At 50.4% G+C, this 17,880-nt stretch overlaps 8 protein-coding genes across 8 annotated transcripts; 3 read left to right on the forward strand and 5 right to left on the reverse strand.

Annotated features, from left to right (window-relative positions):
* Window positions 1–642: 642 nt before the first annotated feature.
* On the reverse strand, window positions 643–978 carry N7473_006937 (uncharacterized protein; the record flags this gene model as incomplete). Its single annotated transcript, XM_057152877.1, has 2 exons — window positions 643–772; window positions 857–978. 2 exons carry the CDS (start codon window positions 976–978, stop codon window positions 643–645), a joined length of 252 nt encoding a protein of 83 aa, XP_057007215.1.
* An 865-nt stretch (window positions 979–1,843) lies between these two features.
* On the forward strand, window positions 1,844–3,613 carry N7473_006938 (uncharacterized protein; the record flags this gene model as incomplete). Its single annotated transcript, XM_057152878.1, has 4 exons — window positions 1,844–1,940; window positions 2,087–2,522; window positions 2,821–3,172; window positions 3,257–3,613. 4 exons carry the CDS (start codon window positions 1,844–1,846, stop codon window positions 3,611–3,613), a joined length of 1,242 nt encoding a protein of 413 aa, XP_057007216.1.
* An 876-nt stretch (window positions 3,614–4,489) lies between these two features.
* N7473_006939 (uncharacterized protein) lies at window positions 4,490–5,758 on the reverse strand (the record flags this gene model as incomplete). Its single annotated transcript, XM_057152879.1, has 1 exon — window positions 4,490–5,758. One exon carries the CDS (start codon window positions 5,756–5,758, stop codon window positions 4,490–4,492), a length of 1,269 nt encoding a protein of 422 aa, XP_057007217.1.
* A 1,875-nt stretch (window positions 5,759–7,633) lies between these two features.
* On the forward strand, window positions 7,634–10,720 carry N7473_006940 (uncharacterized protein; the record flags this gene model as incomplete). Its single annotated transcript, XM_057152880.1, has 1 exon — window positions 7,634–10,720. One exon carries the CDS (start codon window positions 7,634–7,636, stop codon window positions 10,718–10,720), a length of 3,087 nt encoding a protein of 1,028 aa, XP_057007218.1.
* A 247-nt stretch (window positions 10,721–10,967) lies between these two features.
* On the reverse strand, window positions 10,968–12,125 carry N7473_006941 (uncharacterized protein; the record flags this gene model as incomplete). Its single annotated transcript, XM_057152881.1, has 1 exon — window positions 10,968–12,125. One exon carries the CDS (start codon window positions 12,123–12,125, stop codon window positions 10,968–10,970), a length of 1,158 nt encoding a protein of 385 aa, XP_057007219.1.
* A 644-nt stretch (window positions 12,126–12,769) lies between these two features.
* On the forward strand, window positions 12,770–14,362 carry arp6 (actin family protein; the record flags this gene model as incomplete). The annotated part of the gene is made up of 4 exons (XM_057152882.1): window positions 12,770–13,271; window positions 13,343–14,039; window positions 14,105–14,167; window positions 14,224–14,362. 4 exons carry the CDS (start codon window positions 12,770–12,772, stop codon window positions 14,360–14,362), a joined length of 1,401 nt encoding a protein of 466 aa, XP_057007220.1.
* Window positions 14,363–15,490: 1,128 nt separating this feature from the next.
* On the reverse strand, window positions 15,491–16,078 carry N7473_006943 (uncharacterized protein; the record flags this gene model as incomplete). Its single annotated transcript, XM_057152883.1, has 1 exon — window positions 15,491–16,078. One exon carries the CDS (start codon window positions 16,076–16,078, stop codon window positions 15,491–15,493), a length of 588 nt encoding a protein of 195 aa, XP_057007221.1.
* A 654-nt stretch (window positions 16,079–16,732) lies between these two features.
* On the reverse strand, window positions 16,733–17,852 carry N7473_006944 (3-hydroxyacyl-CoA dehydrogenase family protein; the record flags this gene model as incomplete). Its single annotated transcript, XM_057152884.1, has 3 exons — window positions 16,733–17,463; window positions 17,574–17,673; window positions 17,727–17,852. The coding sequence occupies 3 exons, from the start codon at window positions 17,850–17,852 to the stop codon at window positions 16,733–16,735; spliced, it is 957 nt and encodes a 318-aa protein (XP_057007222.1).
* Between the last annotated feature and the right edge of the window lie 28 nt (window positions 17,853–17,880).

Here is a 17,880-nt window from a genome sequence, read left to right on the forward strand (position 1 = left end):
AAACCTGTGTTTGTGATTGGACGCCTTACTCCATATCAAAGGTGTATATGTTGATACTGTGTAGATCGGTCACCTTGAGACATTCTTGTAACACGTATCGGTCCCAATCGCTGTGTCCGTCCTTTCCGCACAAGACAAGCTTGATTGTTGGGTCAAGTTGTTTCAGTGCTGCAAAAGATCCCAGAGTCAGCTATTTCTGAAACCCGATTTTTAAGCAACGAGGACAGGGAAAAGATTTACCTTTGCCCATTGGTATGCCTTCTTCGCATAGTCTTCCTTCGAAGCTTGTTCAACTTGCCTTCATCACTGAGGTAAATCTCCCAGCAATGTACATGAAAAAGCGCTTGAAACTAATCAAGGACCCCATACTTCATTTCCTAATGCCCAGTACTTCACTCCATACGGCCTATCTCGCCCATTCCGCCTTCGGAGATTCGAATAACGTGTATCAGTGTCAAGGTTACAATACTCCAACCAACCTAGTGCTACGATATATCAAAATGATGACCAGCTTTTAGCTTTTGACCGGGTACAAGCATAACCAGAGAGATAGACCGATACTCACCTTCTTCAAGAGTACCAGTTCCCATATTCAGCGCCAGATACGGCTGGGCCTCGATGATCTCACACCACTTCATGAACTCATCTGTACCGAAGTGATTTCTTTCCACCCCCTTTCAGGCAGCTTGTATATTCTTCGGCCGCTGATCCCTTGGACCTACTCAGTCTAGCCAATGATACGTGACCGTGAAATTCCCTCCAGGGTACCGTACTGATTTAGATGAAGAGGGGAGATTTAGTATATGTCCACTTCTCCCAAAAAATTATTTCATACGAGACGAGCAGACAAGTTCACATACTAATTGGCACCTTTAATTCTTTCATACAGTCAATCACATCGGTACGAAAACCGTTCTCGTCGACTAGACCGTTCTTATTGCCGGGATCGTAAATCCCGCCATAAATGCAACGCCCCATGTGTCTAGCTCACTGCGGTCAGCTCATAAGACCAAGTCAAGATACTGAGGCGCAAACAGCCAACACATACTCTGCAAACCCTCCATATAGTAACGGATCAATTTTGGAGGTGGTGTGATCAGGAGAGGTGTAAATCGAGGGCTTGTCTTCCTCGCTAATGCTCGTGAATGTCGTCGTGGCGAATTAGTTCTGGGCACTGTAGGAGGCAATGTGAATCCAGTAGAGTTTACGACTAGGATATCTGGACTTGCTGTGCCATAATGCTTTGTATAAATAACTTAACGCGATTGCCGAGCTGAGTATGCATGTAAAGACCCCGGATGTCCCGAACATGTGTGGGGAAGCAGATGGGGGGGAGCCAGAAGCAGGAACTAGGATAGTGTCCGGCGGGGGTGGCGCCTCTTTGGGACTGTATTTTCTATATTCGTCAAGTCAGGAACATTGCTAGCTAATCGCAGCGGCTAAAGTAACCTCCTTCGCCAACAAGCTCAGTATTTGACTCGCGTTGGCTCGTGGTTGCTCGGAATTGCCGAGTGCCAGGGCCACTTTTCCTCAATGCTAATCTGATCATGGTGTCTTACATACTAGCTATACCTCAACATATGGAAGGCGAGGATAAGAAACTTCAACCCACCGGGCTCTATGAGGGGAGAGTCGGGCTCTGCCGGTAAAGGGTGAGGATCAATGTTAGGCGTAGGTGATAAACTACTTAAACCGCACTTCAATTTCTCTTTTCGACATCCTCCTATTCAGCCCATTCATGTTGGGACGTTAGTGCCAGGCTTTTGAATTCATTCCAATCCTCCATACATAAAAAGACATTTGCTTTGCCATATCTGTCTCTATACCTGGAAATCGACAATACATGAAGAGTGTCAACGCCACCTCTGTGCACTTGGAGAAGGCGGGCAATGAGCCGAGTGATGCCGTGGAACGTGGACGCCATCTCCAAGAGGATGAGTGTCAATTAACAGCTGGCAAACAGCCCGGCTGTACCCACGTGCTGTTCTCTATTGTGAGAGTCCTCCTATTGTATTCGGGCTAGTTACTGGTCCCAATTGAGTGACTCACCATGGAATCCAATCAGGCAGCGTAGCTTTTACTGCAGGTCTGATGTACCCCTACGATCTCGTGGTAAATGGATCCGTAATCGCCATGCCTTCTTTCATAATCCGGTTTGGTGCCACAGATGCCCCTGGTCTCTATCTGCCAAAGGTCTGGACATCTGTTTGGACATCGATGGCTTCCCTCGCACAGGCTCTGGGCGCGTACTCCGTCGGTCTAGTTGCCGACAGATGGGGTCGTAAATGGCATGGAGCCGCTGCAGGTATTCTCTCCTTGGTTGGAACGGCTGTTTTGTATACAGCCGAAATTGGAGACTGGTTTCTGGCTGGGAGAATGATCACAGGAACAGCAATTGGAGCTGGAATGACGGCAGGAACCAGTTACGCATCTGAAGTCGCCCCGCTGAAACTCGCTGGCCCCATGCAAGCCTGCCTTGTGCTATTTGTAGTTTTCATGCAGGGAGTGGGCTTAGGTCTTGTGTGAATCTTCGTGCCATATACGCAAACTCAAGCATTCCGAAACGTTTTTTCCATTCAGTGGGCACTAGGGTTCCTTGCTTTTGTTAGGTTTGCGCTTACCCCAGACTGAGTGCTCGATTTTTCTTCTTGTTGGACTGCGAGATCGAGTTTGTACGAACTAATACTGGAAAAAACCACAGATCTCCTGTCTATCTGATCCGACGAGGAAAACTTGAACAATCAAAAAAGGTCCTCGATCGGATCTACAGTGGGAATGAGGATAATGAGGATCGCGTTGCCTACCTAATCCAGACGATAGAGGAAGAACAACTTCAACATCTGATGAAGAAGCATCGTATATGGAGTGCTTCCGCGGTACGATCCTGAAGCGAACGTTGACGGTAGCCTTTCTTTACAGCACCAACAACTGGGTCGGGGCTGCTTTCCTGGCTCAGTCCACCTACCTCCTTCTCACGGTGGGATTGCCTGCCGTGCACTGCTTCGATATCGGTATCGGGGGATGTGGCTTGGCCATCATCGTTATCATTTGCCTTGGTATTTTTGGACATAAAGTCAGCAAGCGCGGGTGGCTTCTTTCAGGCATTATTCTAAATTTTCTGTTCATGACCACCATCGGCGCTCTTTTACTGGGCCCCAGGAATGGGAGCCGTGTGGGCTATTAGTGTCCTAATGTACGAAGCTACCTATACTGAACCGAGTCCCACTCACTAACGGACCATCAATCTCTTTCTTAGGAACATCCTAATCTCAATCCAAACCAGTCTTCTGCAAGCTATCGGATGGCCCATCGCAGCGGAGATACCGAGTTTTCGTCTTCGGCCAAAACCCTCGCCATTGAAGTTCTGTTCCAGACGTTGTCAACCTGGCTGACCCAGTTCGTCGTGCCTTACATTTATAACACGGATTCCAGTGATCTCGGGGCGAGGACCGCATTTCCGTTCGCGGGTCTCTCGATATTGGTCTTCATTTGTGCATATTATTGTGTTCCGAACACGACCGGCCTTACTACTGAAGAGATTGACCGTCTCTACGCAGAGAAGGTGCCAGTCAAGAGATTCGGCGCATTTATGCCTGAAGTGAGTGTTGAATAGCTGCAATGTAATTGATCAGATATCATAGGGAAGACGCTTGTGGACTGTGTATAGCACTCGGTTACTATTTATCCAGGTGCAGCTCTATGATGCACCTGCCCTCTTAGCCTGGATACGGACACGATAGCCCTGGGATGAAGGCGGCAGTCTTATAGTCACTTAGATTATTACGGATCAAAGGGATATTCAAATAAAGACGGAGCCTACCAAATGGGTTTGAATATACTATATCGTCTTCCCCTATTCATGTCCCAACAAGGAACATGCTACTCCATCAGGAAGCTAGTCCGACACACGTTCCAATTAAGGTTAGATCGAGTATCTATTCTTCATCAACATGAAAGGATTACTAGAGAGCAATGAATGCTGATCAACTTTTCAATGATTGAATTCAATTCTATTCCTATAGTACAGCCATGCAAAGTGATGATGCAGTCTGAAACGAATTCCCATCTTACCGACCCCGACAGACCCGACCATGGAAAAGTGGACCAGATACAGTGTGGCCATTCCACACCGATCATAAAGAATCCAGTCCACACAAGACAAGATAAAGATGATCCCTGTATTAAACGCCATTGTCTGGTGTAGAAGCTCAAAGCCACTCAGACCCTGCAATGAAAAGAAACAAAGCCATAAAAACGAAAAAAAAAGTCAAAAAAGTCAAAATCCCAATCGCTATAGTAGAAAAGTGCATGCCGTCAACAGACGGAGAGGTTTGTTCATCATTCATATTTCCCAAAGGAAGGCAAGTCGTCACAGGTGAATGCCAAAGGCCAAGAAGCAGCGCTAGTTCATGAATCGTATCCAAAGTGGACATGCACAAGCGTCAGTGCGGACGCTCGTGTAGCCGAAGGGTGGGGGGAACTGGAGCCGTTAGGTCTCGATGCCCAGACCCACTCCGGCATTGGTCCTGGATCTCTTCGTGGCTGGACTATCGCCAGAACCGGCCTTGCGCTTGGAAGATTGGGGACGTTCCACGCCAGCCTTCTTCACCTGGCCAAATAGCTTTGTCTGAAGAAGAGTGCTGGTTTTAGGGGCGGTAGTCCGCACGTGCTGATGCCTGGCCTCGACAATCTCGTCTTCAGACTCGGGGGCGGACAGGGACACGGTGCTGTCGCTATCGTATTGGTCGCGTGCATTGCGGCCTGGCGTCAGGTAGTGACGATCCTGGCGGGCGGAGCGCGGCTGGTTGGGTGTCACAGGGACAGAGGAGTGGGCGCCATACGAGCCTTGTGGTTCATGGAGGCGGTTGGTGAATTTGTCGGCGAAGAGAAGCGCTGCAAGGCCATCGGTGTGCTCGCCGCGGCATATCGTGTGGAGCTCATTCTGCATACCGGGAGACAAGCCACCGTAGTTGTAAATTTGGGAAAAGTGATTGCGGTTGTCCTGGATACGACGCTTCAACATCTCATTTTGTTCAGTCAGCTCCACTGAGCGGGCAGTTGTATCGTCAATGGCACGCTTCGCGTTGCGAAGACGGCGGTCCAGAACAAGATTGGCATTTTCTAGTTCCTGTGATCGGTGGAGGACGGCCAGGTAGTCGTCGGTGGGGACAGAGTGAGATTGCTTGGGGGTCAAGGGCTCGGCAGGGCGCGAGCGACTGCGATACTCGGCGCTCTGAAGAATCTCAACCTCCCGCTTGGCGAGCTGCTGCTCGACTTCGGCGCGCTTGACTGCCTCGTTGCTGGCAAATGAGACCAGACTGTTTTGAAGCTTGAAATGCAGCGCCGACATGCGAGCCTCTTGGGCCACGGCGAGAAGATCCTTGGCGATTTGTCGCAGTCGGGTCTCGCTGGCATTGTCAATCTCTTCAGTCGTTGGGAGGTTCTCCGACGCCCCGTAGGCGGCGCATAGTGACTTGTCCAGGTCGGCGGGGGTAACAATGGCGGGACTTAGAGAGCGAGAGTGAGACCGGCGCAGAGGCGCTCCGGGAATCTGGGTGGAAGGCGGCGGAGTCATATCGGATGATGAGAGGGCGGGTGGAGACAGGAACTTCTTGTCTGATTGAGAGGAGCGATCTTTGACGGCGGCACTGAGGTCTGGCGAAGGAGATAGAGTGTTGCGACGGACTGGGGTTGCCGGGGCAAGAATCTCCGCCGGTGCTGCGAGGGGACTTGGAGATCGAAAGGCGGTTTGAGACATGACCGATTGGGGATGTGTCGTCAAAACAGAAGTGGAATGACGACAGAGAATGTAGTAGTTCAACCGTGGGGAAGTGTGATCCTCGCACTAGACATTCAATCAGTTTATCAGGCCGCTATCGATAGCGATATGAACGATAGCCGATCAACATACCGGAGATTGGAAGGATTCGAGAATACGAAGCGTCGGAAATCACTTGTGTGAATGGCCGAGCAGACGTCAAGAATGGATTGGATTGAGGGGAATGGAACAAAGGATGACAGGGGGAGGGGAGAGGAGCGGGATAAAGGGAGGGAAGGGGAGGATAGCAGGGTTGTGGGAAATCGGAAGTGGTAGTGGGACGGGTTTGGATTGATATCGTGGAGGAGGGGGGCTGGGAGGCTGGGAACGGGCATAGCAAAGTGCGGCTGGGCAGTGGGAGCCAGTTGGAGTCAGATGAAGACCCAGTTGGGGGCTTTGGCACCAGCCTCCGCTGGGAATCTGGGCCAATCATGTGACCCACATGTGACTCCACTGATCCAGAAGAGGTTTAGACTGACGATCACGAGACGCTCAGGGCAAGTAAACACCCGCGAACAGCGGGAGCGGGCTACGGGTTGGGCTGGCAACCGATAATTTTGGACGAACACTAGCTGTAGCTTGGTTTCAGCTCATTGTATCATATCACTGTTTCCACAGTGTGTATATCCCCAGCCGTATTCAGCCTCATTAAGCTGGGTTGGCTCAGAAAAGGATTTAGAGAGGAGCTAGAGCGTATACTTGACCTACGAAGAGGCGCAATGGGGAAAATGGATAGTTCAGTTCTAATACTACTATAGCAATAAGATTGACTATCTCTTCTCAATTGGTCCATGACGTAGTACCAAATAATAGAAGCGTATCTGACATGGGTAGCTACAGGGTAATTAATTGAATAAGATGAAACTACTTCATATCACGTCCCATAGATGCACAGGTAATAGTAATTCAAGTTTGCTTCTCGGCCCACTGCTGTCAGGGATTAAAGGGGTCTATTGCCTATTTACGTCATTATGAAATAAAACAATTAATTGAATTCCAAAAGCGAGTTCTATTGCAATACACAAGAAACTAAATAGGGCAGCTAGTGGTTCTTCTTGCGTCTAGAGAGATAGCAACCCTCCTTGCTTGTACAGTGAAATAGTGCTCGTATGATAGCTTCGCATTTAGTTCGAGGAAGTAGTGTTGACTATCATGTGAGTATTGTCTGTACCGTATAGCTTCAAATTATCTACCACTGCATATCTAAGGCTAGAAAATAGTATTGACTACCGAAGAAATAGCTTCTAGAATCAAGAAAATTACTATTGCTATGTGTGCCACGCGGCTAGGTCCCTGCCCTGGCATGGTAGGCTGGCAGCTAGCCGTCCATTCCACGCTGTCTTTCAAGATGAAAAAGTTAAACTCGTTTGCTGTGCAGTAGTAACACAATGATATCTGCCACTCTCCATAATGTCTGCATAGATTGATTGTGACCGCCACAAAAAATTCCCTGAAACCTGCAAGGTATGTCTTCCTCTGATTTGAGTAGTCCAACACTATTGGCAGTTGGTGCCTCAGGCCGCTATCAGTGAGGATCTCGGATGACATGTAAATGTAAACAATCCAATCAACCTTTTTTTAGCTTCGATCGATCTCCCATCCTAAATCGACGGCGCCCCAGGGGTTCCTCTTCTCTTCTTTGTGTTTGAACATGAGGCGGGACCAACCATACGCCAACTCAATCCCCGCCATTGATTCCTCCCCGCACCTGTCACATTTCTAGCTCTGCTCAGGCATTGAGCGTCCCTAGTTTTTGCTAACGACTTGGCCACCCTGACTGAGCCCCCGCTTCAGCAATACAATCATCGTCAAAAGATGGAGAGCCAACAGAGAACCACTACCCGCCCAGCCAGTGGTATCCCACGGCTAGCAGCATCCAGATTGCCCCTGCCAACATCCACCGCACCGAAATCCATCCGCCCCTCCCCCTCCCGCGATCGATTGCAGGCCGACCCTGGACTGGACCATAGTCGGCTCCGACGACCGTCCCATGAATCGCTGCGGAAGTCACCCACAGTCCCACGCTACTCCTTACCAGCAAAGCCAATCGTCCGACCTCCTCCCAAACGGGACGAGCCTCAAACGGAAATAGACGGAACACAAACATTGGAGGGTGCGAGCTTGTTAGGTGGGGACGACGAGAATGATGGACTTGCACAGGAGCCTCGCGGTCGTCAGGAGGAGCGTCCATCTCTGTCAGAACGCACAATCGAGACAATTGCGCACATCCCACCATCGCCGGCTTCGGCGAAAAGACAATCGAGCTTTTTCAATGGTGCCAGCCCAATACGATCTCCATCGCGGACGCCATCCAATGTGTCCACATATTCAAGGTCGCCATCACGGTCCTCCTCTAGCCAAACAAACGGGAATGATCTTCTGCCCCCGCCCGTCTCCAAGCTCCGATTCCCTTCCCGTCCTCGCACGTCGGCACCTTTGACCTCATCTTTGGCATCGGGCAAGGTTTCAGAGGCCACCGATAGCCCTTCGAAAATGAGATTACCATCTGCGAGACAGAGTATTGGACCTGGAAGTGGCATTGTCGAATCTAACCCCTCACTCAAGAAGGTGGCCTCGGGGAAGTTGACTGTTCCAGGAGCGGTGCCTAGTAAAGCGTCACCTGCTCGCCCTTCCCTAGTGAAGAAACCATCAAAGCCCGTTCTGTCTGATATGGGCCCTCCAGAACGGCCACTCCATGTACGGAAGACCAGGAAACCTCAACCTCAAACAGATTCCCCTTCTTCTACGAGATCGCCCTCGACCCCTTCGCGATACGTGTCTGCTGCATCGACCCTACAGGACGAACTTACGCCGGAGCAGCAGGCGCAAAGTGAGGCGAGGAAAGCGTCCAAATCATCCAATGCTTTGCGAGAAAGTATTGCAAAGGCAAAGGCCGCTAGAAAAGCTGCGGCGACAGCGACAAGCAAAGACAAATCGAAGCCGGAAATTATCAAGTCGTCCATCAATACATGGGAAAGCGTTGATGCCGAGGATCCATTTAATCAGCTTCCCAAGGGATCCAATACGGCTGTGCTCAAGAAGCGTGTGGAGGGTGCTCGTGCATCAGGCACGTTGAATATTGCTGCGATGTCATTGACGGAGATTCCCAATGAGGTGATCAACATGTACGAGTTCGACTCGGAGAACTCATCCAACTGGTTCGAGAACGTGGACTTGGTCAAATTCATCGCTGCAGACAATGAATTGACTGGAATTGCGGATATCGTTTTCCCTGACATCGACCCCGTGGATTTCGACCCTGACAGTGATGAGCGAGGCCCTCAATTCGGCGGAATAGAGACATTGGATCTACATGGAAACAAGCTCTTCTCTCTACCACTGGGAGTCCGGCGACTTCACCAGTTGCGTATTCTCAATTTATCGAATAATGATTTAACCCTGGACAAGCTCGAGATCATCATGGAAATCCCATCCTTGGTGGACTTGAAATTGGCATCCAATAAGTTGGAGGGAACTTTTCCTTCGGAAATCGGACGTCTCCGTCACTTGGAAAGCTTGGACCTACGGAACAATGCTCTCACGAGGCTGCCGAATCAAATCTCAGAACTGACCTGTCTGAAAGTCTTGGATGTTGGCGAGAATGAATTGACCTCTTTGCCATTCGAAGCTTTAAGCAAGCTTCCTCTCAAGACCCTCAATGCCCCCAAGAACAATATGGATGGGACATTGATCCCAGAAAGCGTGGACCGACTGGAGAATCTGCAGTCTCTCAATGTTGCAAATAATTCATTGGACCTCCTTGCGGCCAATGATCAGCTATCTTTACCCAACCTTCACAGCCTTATTATCAATGTGAATCGCATCAAGGCTCTTCCCTGTGTTTCTACATGGCAATCTCTATCAGTTCTTGCAGCCGAAGTGAATCGTCTCACCGAGATTCCTGCTGGTTTCGTTGACCTCAAGAATGTCAAGACAGTCGACTTTACTGGTAATAACATCACTCAGGTGGATGAGAAGATCGGGTTGATCGAAAGCCTGTCTACGTTCAAAATTGCCAATAACCCGCTTCGTGAGCGGAAGCTACTCAGCATGAGCTCGGATGAAATCATCCAGGATCTCCGGAATCGATGCGAACCCGAACCTCAAGATACCGACGACGAGGGATCAGTCGCGACTCAGTTCACGCTGGCGCCAGAGACCCCAGAGCTGGAAAGTGGTTGGCAGGTGAAGCCTGGCGGTGTCCTCGACAGATCATACTCCGACCTCACAGATCTGGAATCAACCAAGATCGAGTCGATCAACCCGGAGGACGTTCGCTGCGTTTACTTGCAGCATAATGAACTTCGTTTTTTCCCTGTCCCAGCTTTGACCATGCTTGCACAGGGACTGGTTGAGCTTGATCTCTCACACAACCCGCTCAACAGTGCAGAGCTCATGTCTTCTTCACTTGAGCTGCCAAAGCTGCAAAGTCTCAATCTCAGTGCCGCTGGTCTCACCTCCCTAGAGCCTCTGTTGAAACACCTGCAAGCTCCATCGCTGAACTTCCTAGACGTGTCCAACAACCGTCTGACCGGATCCCTCCCGCACATTCGACAGACATACTTGGAGATGAAGACTTTCCTGGCCTCGGACAATCAGTATTCCAGCGTGGAGTTCGAGGCAGTACAGGGCCTGCAGGTGTTGGATATCAGCAACAACGACATTGATTATCTACCTCCTAAGATTGGCCTACTCGGTGCTGAGCGTTCTCCGCAGAATTGGGGTACAGGGTCAGCACTGAGAAGGTTCGAGGTTGCTGGCAATCGATTCCGGGTTCCCCGGTGGCAAGTCGTCGCCAAGGGCACTGAAGCTGTTTTGGAGTTCTTGAAGGATCATATTCCTACCCAAGATCTGCCCGACTGGGAGCATGAAGATAAGGCTGCTCGCGTTGACACGTTCTAAGCTGGTGTCTGGCTATCATTCTCTCCCTTTGACTTGACCGATGAGACTTTGCCCGTTCATACTCATCTGCCATATGTATCATAGTTTTCCCTTCATTTTCTTCAATGTACATATACATTTCAGTGGCTGTGTATCCAATTTATTCTAGTTTATTCATGGATATTATCTTGACAAGACTAGTAGTGTCTATCACGCTGACAGAACCATGATCCCAGTTACGTACAGCACCAGTCTCATACTTGAGCATCTATTCGCTCACAGCGGCATCAATCGGCTTGCTGACTTCGTCCATGACCTTGAGCCACATCTTCGACCAAGTAGCAAACTTGTCAGCCGGTTGTTGCTCGCCCTCCGCAATCTCGGAAACAATCCACGGCGAAGAAACCGAGTTCACAGCCTGCGCCGCATTCTTCTGCGTCTTCTTGAGGTATTCCGCCGCCTTGCTCCAGTTGTTCTCATACAAAGCCCCAGCAGCCTCATCAACCTGATCAGGTATACTCTGCAGATTGATCATCAAAGACTCAAGCTTTGCAATGCCAGCCGTCGAAGACAAAGGCTTGTCACCCGCATTCTTAAGTCGGTTTGTAAGAATAGCAGGGTAGACCTGGGCGATGGGCTTGATGAATCGGAGAGTCGACTTCTTGTTCTCCTGCAGCGCAGCCGTATCCTCCTCCTCGTCCTCGTCTTCATCGTCATCGTCGTTGTCATCACCCTTCTCCTCCCCCATCAACTCATCAAAAAACTCATCATCCTCCTCCGGATCCCAATCCTCCAATTCCTCAACAGCATCCTTAACAAGATCCCTCCACTGCTCCACCCTCCGCATCACAAACCCAACAACCCCCTTCCCCGCAACCTCAGTGACAGCATCACAAGCATCCCACACCCGCCCCACAGCAACCATAACAGCATCCTTCTCGATCTTCGAAATCTCTCCCTCCTTCTCCTTCTTGGCGTCCCTCTCCCTCTTCGCCAAGTCCTTCGTCTCAGCAATCCCCTTCACATCCCGCACCAATGTAGAAAACTCCACCAATGCAGTCTTCACAAGTAAAAGAATCTCCGTATGAAATGCTTGAGTGTACCCAGCGGGTGTAACGAGTAGAGCGGCGGTGACTAGCGATGGGAGAACGGACTCGTTGCATGCGCGCAGCACGGTGCTAACGGCGGAATGAGTGAAGGGCGCGGTGATGGCTAGGAGCGAGAGCTTGGTGACTTGAGACTTGAGTACTGCGGCGGAGTTTGAGAGGAGGGGGAGAGCGTTTGTGGTGGTGTCTGCTTCTGCGCTCGCGTTGGCATCTTTGGATGGCGCCTGCGCGGTTGCGGTTGTAGGGGATGCGAGGGTTGCTTGGAATTTCTCCAGGAGGGTGAGGGTAGTCGATATGACGACTGGGAATTGGGTGGCCATTTTTAGAGGTTGTGTGTGGTGGTTTTTAGCTACTAGAGCTGTATTGAAGAGGTTTGGTGGTTGGTGTTTTGGAGCTGAGAGAAATTTTGGGCGGAGATTTTGATTTTAATCCGCGGGGCTCTCGGCGGGGCAAGTTTGAAGTTGGTAGGGTAGGAATGGGAGGGCTTGTAGGGCATGTTCTTTAGAGTGATGAAGCTGGGTTTTCCAGGATTTCTTGGATGATTGACTGGAAATTGTCATTAAATTCAATTGTGCTTCAATGTAATTCAAATATTCCTTCTTCATTGGGTTTTAAATGTTTATGAGTTGATTAGGCAGGCAGATAGTACTACCCGGATATATATCTCTTGAGTGTTTGCTGTTGACTATAGTATGTGCATACCCGTCAGGCATTACTGCAATTTAAACTGACCAATTGAAGAATTCTACCTAGCCTAGTCCTGACTCACTGGAAAATACCTAAAAAGAATAGCTCCTATAGTACTCATGAACACTCCATCATCAGCGTGATCTATAGACTTACAAGCCTGAAGCCTCAGGCATCACAAAAAGTTCCGCTTCAATCAAACACGACAAACACCTAGCGGAGCATCCAAAGAGCTTCGACTCTCGTCGCCATTCAAAGCATTCAACAACTAACAAAAATGGTGACAAAGTCGCGCACCTCCACGAAGGCTGCCAAGAACTCTCCAGATGTCCCAGCTCGACATATACCCAACAAGACCTTCGTCATCGACAATGGCGCCTATACAATGAAAGCGGGCTATGCCTGCGATCCCTCGTCTTCCCCCGAAGAAGCCCTATCCAACTGCATCTCAATACCAAACGCGATCGTGAAGACCCGGGATAACCGAATTTGGACTGGCACACAAATCGCAAGCCATGTTACCGACTGGAACGAGGCGGTGTTCCGCCGCCCGGTGGAGAAGGGATATATCGTGAACTGGGAAGCGGAGAGGGAGATTTGGGATCAGACTTTCTTCGAGGAGAAGGCGACGGCGCGGAATAAGCAGCTTCGTATTGCTCATCCAGAGGAAACGACTCTGGTGCTTACTGAAGCGCCGAATAACTTGCCGGTGTTGCAGCGGAATACGGATGAGATGGTTATGGAGGAATGGGGGTTTGGAGGTTATGTTAGGTGTTTGGGTAAGAAATGGATATGCCAATATTATGGTCTTTCCAGCATAGAAGATACTGATTCTATTGTTTCTCTGAAGGCCCGACTCTTAATGCTTGGAATGAGGTCCAATCGCTATTTGGCGATCCCCTCAACAAGACCGACTCCGATATCATGCCCAAGGACTGTCTGCTGGTCGTCGATTCAGGATACTCACATACAACGGTGACACCGGTATACAAGGGCCAGCCCATCCAACGTGCCATCCGACGGCTCGACGTCGGCGGCAAGCTCCTCACAAACTACCTGAAGGAGATTGTATCCATGCGACAATACAACATGGTGGATGAGACCTACATCATGAACGAAGTCAAAGAAGCAGTCTGCTTCGTTAGCAATGATTTCAAGAGCGATATGGAACGAACCTGGAAGGCGAATCGCAAGCGTGAAGAAGCCCAAAGTGTGGTAGTGGACTATGTGCTTCCTGATCCAAATGCACACAAGACGGGTTTCATGCGCCCACATGATCCACTCTTACATGCGAAGAAAAAGAAGGGTGCACTCTCTGGTCTCAGTGCCGAGGTTTTGTCTGAGGATGTGCTCGTTCTAGGCAATGAAAGGTTTACTGTCCCGGAGCTTCTATTTACACCCAGTGATATTGGAATGCAACAAGCTGGTATCCCCGATATGATTCTCCAGAGTTTATCAGTGCTGCCGCCTGGATTGCATGCTGCTTTCTTGGCGAATGTGTTGGTGGTTGGTGGTAATTCTTGCATCCCCGGGTTCATGGAAAGACTGTAAGTTTGGGTTTATGATCTACTTTGCGACTCAGATGTGGCAATTTGCTAACTCGCTATACCAGAGAAAATGACCTCCGAGGGATTGCATCTTCAGAATGTGTTGTTCGCGTACGACGTGCTGAGGAGTAAGTTGTCTCCCAGTGGTGTTTCCATTCCGCTTCCACTGACTAACCGTTTTTAGTCCTTTCCGCTTCACCTGGCTCGGCGGCTCTCGTCTTGCAAGTAACCGCGAAGAACTGGGCAAGCTGGCCATTACCCGCCAGGAATACCAGGAATACGGATCTGGATGGGCTGGCCGGAGATTCGCCGGCATGATCTGATCGCGATTTGGGATGCGCAATCATACATCCGCAAGCCATTTTGGGAGTTATGGGAGCTATACGGGCATAAAACCTTAATGCATTGATACCCTTGTTTTTTTATCTAATTGATGGTTTTTATGGCGGCTATTTGAATGATCTTCTATGGTTTCCCGCGGGTCTAACCCTGGTCATAATTAAGCTCCACAACCTAACTAAATATGGTCTCCAAAGGTTCTCTTTGATCTTTTTGGCAATACAAATTTAGCTATGGAATGACGCCGCTCTGATACGCTCTCTTGCTGAATTTGTATCTATCATGTTTTCTACACATACAACCGTGGATAGTAAGAAGCACCGGCTTAACATACCTTCACCATGTTGCCATCTCAAAATCCTGTCCCGACCTATGATGCTTAGTCGCTCACAATAGGGCAACGCATATTTAAAGAAGGGTTATACCATAGTCAGATCCCGTTGCCTTGCGCGGAACCCGGGAGAACTGGACGGCATTTCCGAGGCCTGAGCCTGACAGCCATTGACAATGCCTGAGCATACTAGCCATGGGCGATGCCTTCTGATCTACGGTAGTTGGCAAACCGTATCAATCGTCGGGGTATGAGTCGTAGGGGGTCGATTAGTCGTCGGACGCTGCCCGGAGATCATGCATTGAGTTAAATAGCACCATCCAATTCTTCACTTGACACTCATCTCATCCCATCAAAACGTTGACGCGCATACTCACTTCCAACGCACGTCAAACAAATCATCTCACACCATCATACTTCCATCCACTAGTCGCTCCTACCAATCATCTCGATTATCAGAAAGATGGCTTTGGTTCCGTTCCAGTTTCAATTTCAATTTCGCATCCCACCTCTTGATGTAGATCGTTTGAGGACATTCACCCGAGGATCTGCCCAGCATCTTTCGCGGTTCTCGGAGCATCTCCGATCTCGTCGCTCGCCATGGGCTGAAGAGGCTGTACCAAGAGAGGGGCAATACATCAAGCCAGCTTCCACGGCTTGCCAGACCTCTTGCTGCAGTGCCACAGGCTGGAGATGCTGCACCCGGCGCAAGCAACACGCCGAATCACCCAAATCCTCCGAGCGCATCGACGCCCACCGCTCCAACCACCAGATCGAGCGGTCACCTCCCAGAAGAAGATCGAGACAAGCGGCCTGGTCTGAGAGAAAGACTGAAGCTCGTCTTGAAGAGCGGAAGGGCCAAGAAGACGTCAGTATCAACGAATTCCCATAAATAATCGACCTCACTAACATACCTTTCTTTCCTTACAGTAGATGCGTCTCGTGCGACAAGGAAGTCAAACCGTCCAAGCTGGTCAGCGCCACATGCGACCATAAATACTGCCGCCCCTGCATCCAAGAGATGGTCACCCTCGCTCTGAAGGATAGGAGTCTCTTCCCAATCCGCTGCTGCGCCAAAGAGATCCCCGCCAAAGAAGTAGCACCCGCTCTGGGCCCCCGGGCCAGACGGGTCTACATCTCGCGTGCATTTGAAGCCGCAACTCCTCTTGCAGAGCGATGGTACTGTCCGGCAGTCAACTGCAGGGCCTGGATCTCTCCCCGGTTCCTCAAGCCACGGTCCAAGACACAAAAGTGCCCGTATTGCCGGGTCGCCATCTGCCCGCTTTGTCAGGATCTGGCTCATGGTGACCGGCAGTGCACGGATGACCCTGGCCTGGGAGAGATCCTGAATGTGGCCCGACGACGGCATTGGCAGCGGTGTTATCGTTGCCATGCCTTAGTCGAGCGCAATGGGGGATGCTCGCACATCAAGTGCGCCTGTGGAGCAGATTTCTGGCAAGTGACGGAGCTGAAGCTGACATCCTATTCAATCCTGTTTGCTTCAGATTTTGCTGACTTGTAATAAAAAATTTAGCTACGTGTGTGGGCGAGCACACCCTTGTGGCTGCTGGCAGACGGCGGACGTCCTGTATGAGCCCGTGTGGCAGGAGGAGGGTGGTCTCGACCCTGCGGTGGTTGTGGCGGCCATGGAACACGCCGATCTAGAGAATGCTGCTGAAGCTGGCCACACCGCTTAGCAGGGCCGAGACTGACGCCTTGGTGAGCGAGGGGGGCAGGCAATTCGAGGTGGGCGGGGAGGGGGGTGGTGGGATAACGTGTCTGAGTCACTGAGACGTGAGAGTGCATCACCTAACTGAGAGGTGTGCACGTTTAACCTAACAGCAATCCCAGTCTGTTATGAGGTTCCATAGCACATTTCGAAGAAAATAAGCCTTTTTGATTGTATGTATTGATCACGTGAAATCTAAGATGGTAGCATACAGAAGGTATCTTGCGGAGGAAAAGAAATTGATTTTGCGCCGTCAAAGAATCATACCATTGTAGGGTAGATATAGATCAAGAATCAATAATCGTAGAAGCCCTTACCGGTCTTCTTACCCATCCAGCCAGCATCAACCATACGACGGAGAAGGCCAGCAGGTCTATACTTGCTGTCGCCAGTCTCCTGGTGAAGCACATTCATGATAGCCAGGCAAGTGTCCAAGCCAATGAAATCCGCTAGGGTCAGCGGGCCCATGGGAACATTTGTACCGTTCTTCATGATGTTATCGATATCCTCACGACCACCGACACCAGTCTCGAGGCAGAGAACAGCCTCGTTGATGTAGGGCATGAGAATACGATTGGCCAGGAAACCGGGTGAGTCGGCGGACACCGAGGCCACCTTGCCCATGCGCTCGACAAAGGCAATGGCAGTGTCCATGGTCTCCTGCGAGGTCTGCAGACCCCGGATGATCTCCACACCCTTTTGGATGGGGACGGGGTTCATGAAGTGGGTCGAGATCACCCGCGATGGAGCCTGCAGGTCTGTCGGGTCTGTCGTGGTGGCCGCGGCAATCTTGGTGATGGGGATGGACGAGGTGTTAGTGGCCAGAATGGCATGCTTGGGCGCAATCTGGGCAAGATTCCTGAAGATGGACTGCTTGAGATCCGGGATCTCGGGAACGGCCTCAATGACAAAGTCTACCGAGGAAAGGTCGTCCATCTTCACGGTAGGGGTAAGCAGGGCCCGAGCTGCATCGGCGGCTTCTCGGGTGAGACGCTGCTTGGAGACATCTTTCTCAAGGAGCTTGTCTGGAGAGAAGTACAACAATTAGCTAAATCTTCGAATGCCCCGTCGTAAACTTTGTGAAGCCCAATTATCAGAGTAACCGAGGATAACCTAGATGAAAGGCTTTATTTACCAGCGAACTTGAGGCCCTTGTCCAGCGAGGCCTGCGAGGTATCGACCAAAGTAACAGGCACTCCAGCCTTTATTGCGGCAACCAGAGCGATTCCCAGACCCTGCAATTTATTAGCGGCGAAAGAACACCCCTCCGTCCATGCGTTTTACTGACCATCTGACCAGCACCGATCACACCGAGCGATTTAACCTCGGCAGCGCTCGTAGCAGCGGTCGAGCTGAAGCTACGGGCAGCCAACGGGCCATTGCGAGCAACGGAACGAAGCGAAGAAGCGAACATATTTGCAATCGCAGAAATCACTCAGGTT

Source organism: Penicillium subrubescens, assembly GCF_028828155.1.
Source record: "Penicillium subrubescens strain IBT 31985 chromosome Unknown utg000005l_segment0_segment0, whole genome shotgun sequence".
NCBI lineage: Eukaryota > Fungi > Ascomycota > Eurotiomycetes > Eurotiales > Aspergillaceae > Penicillium > Penicillium subrubescens.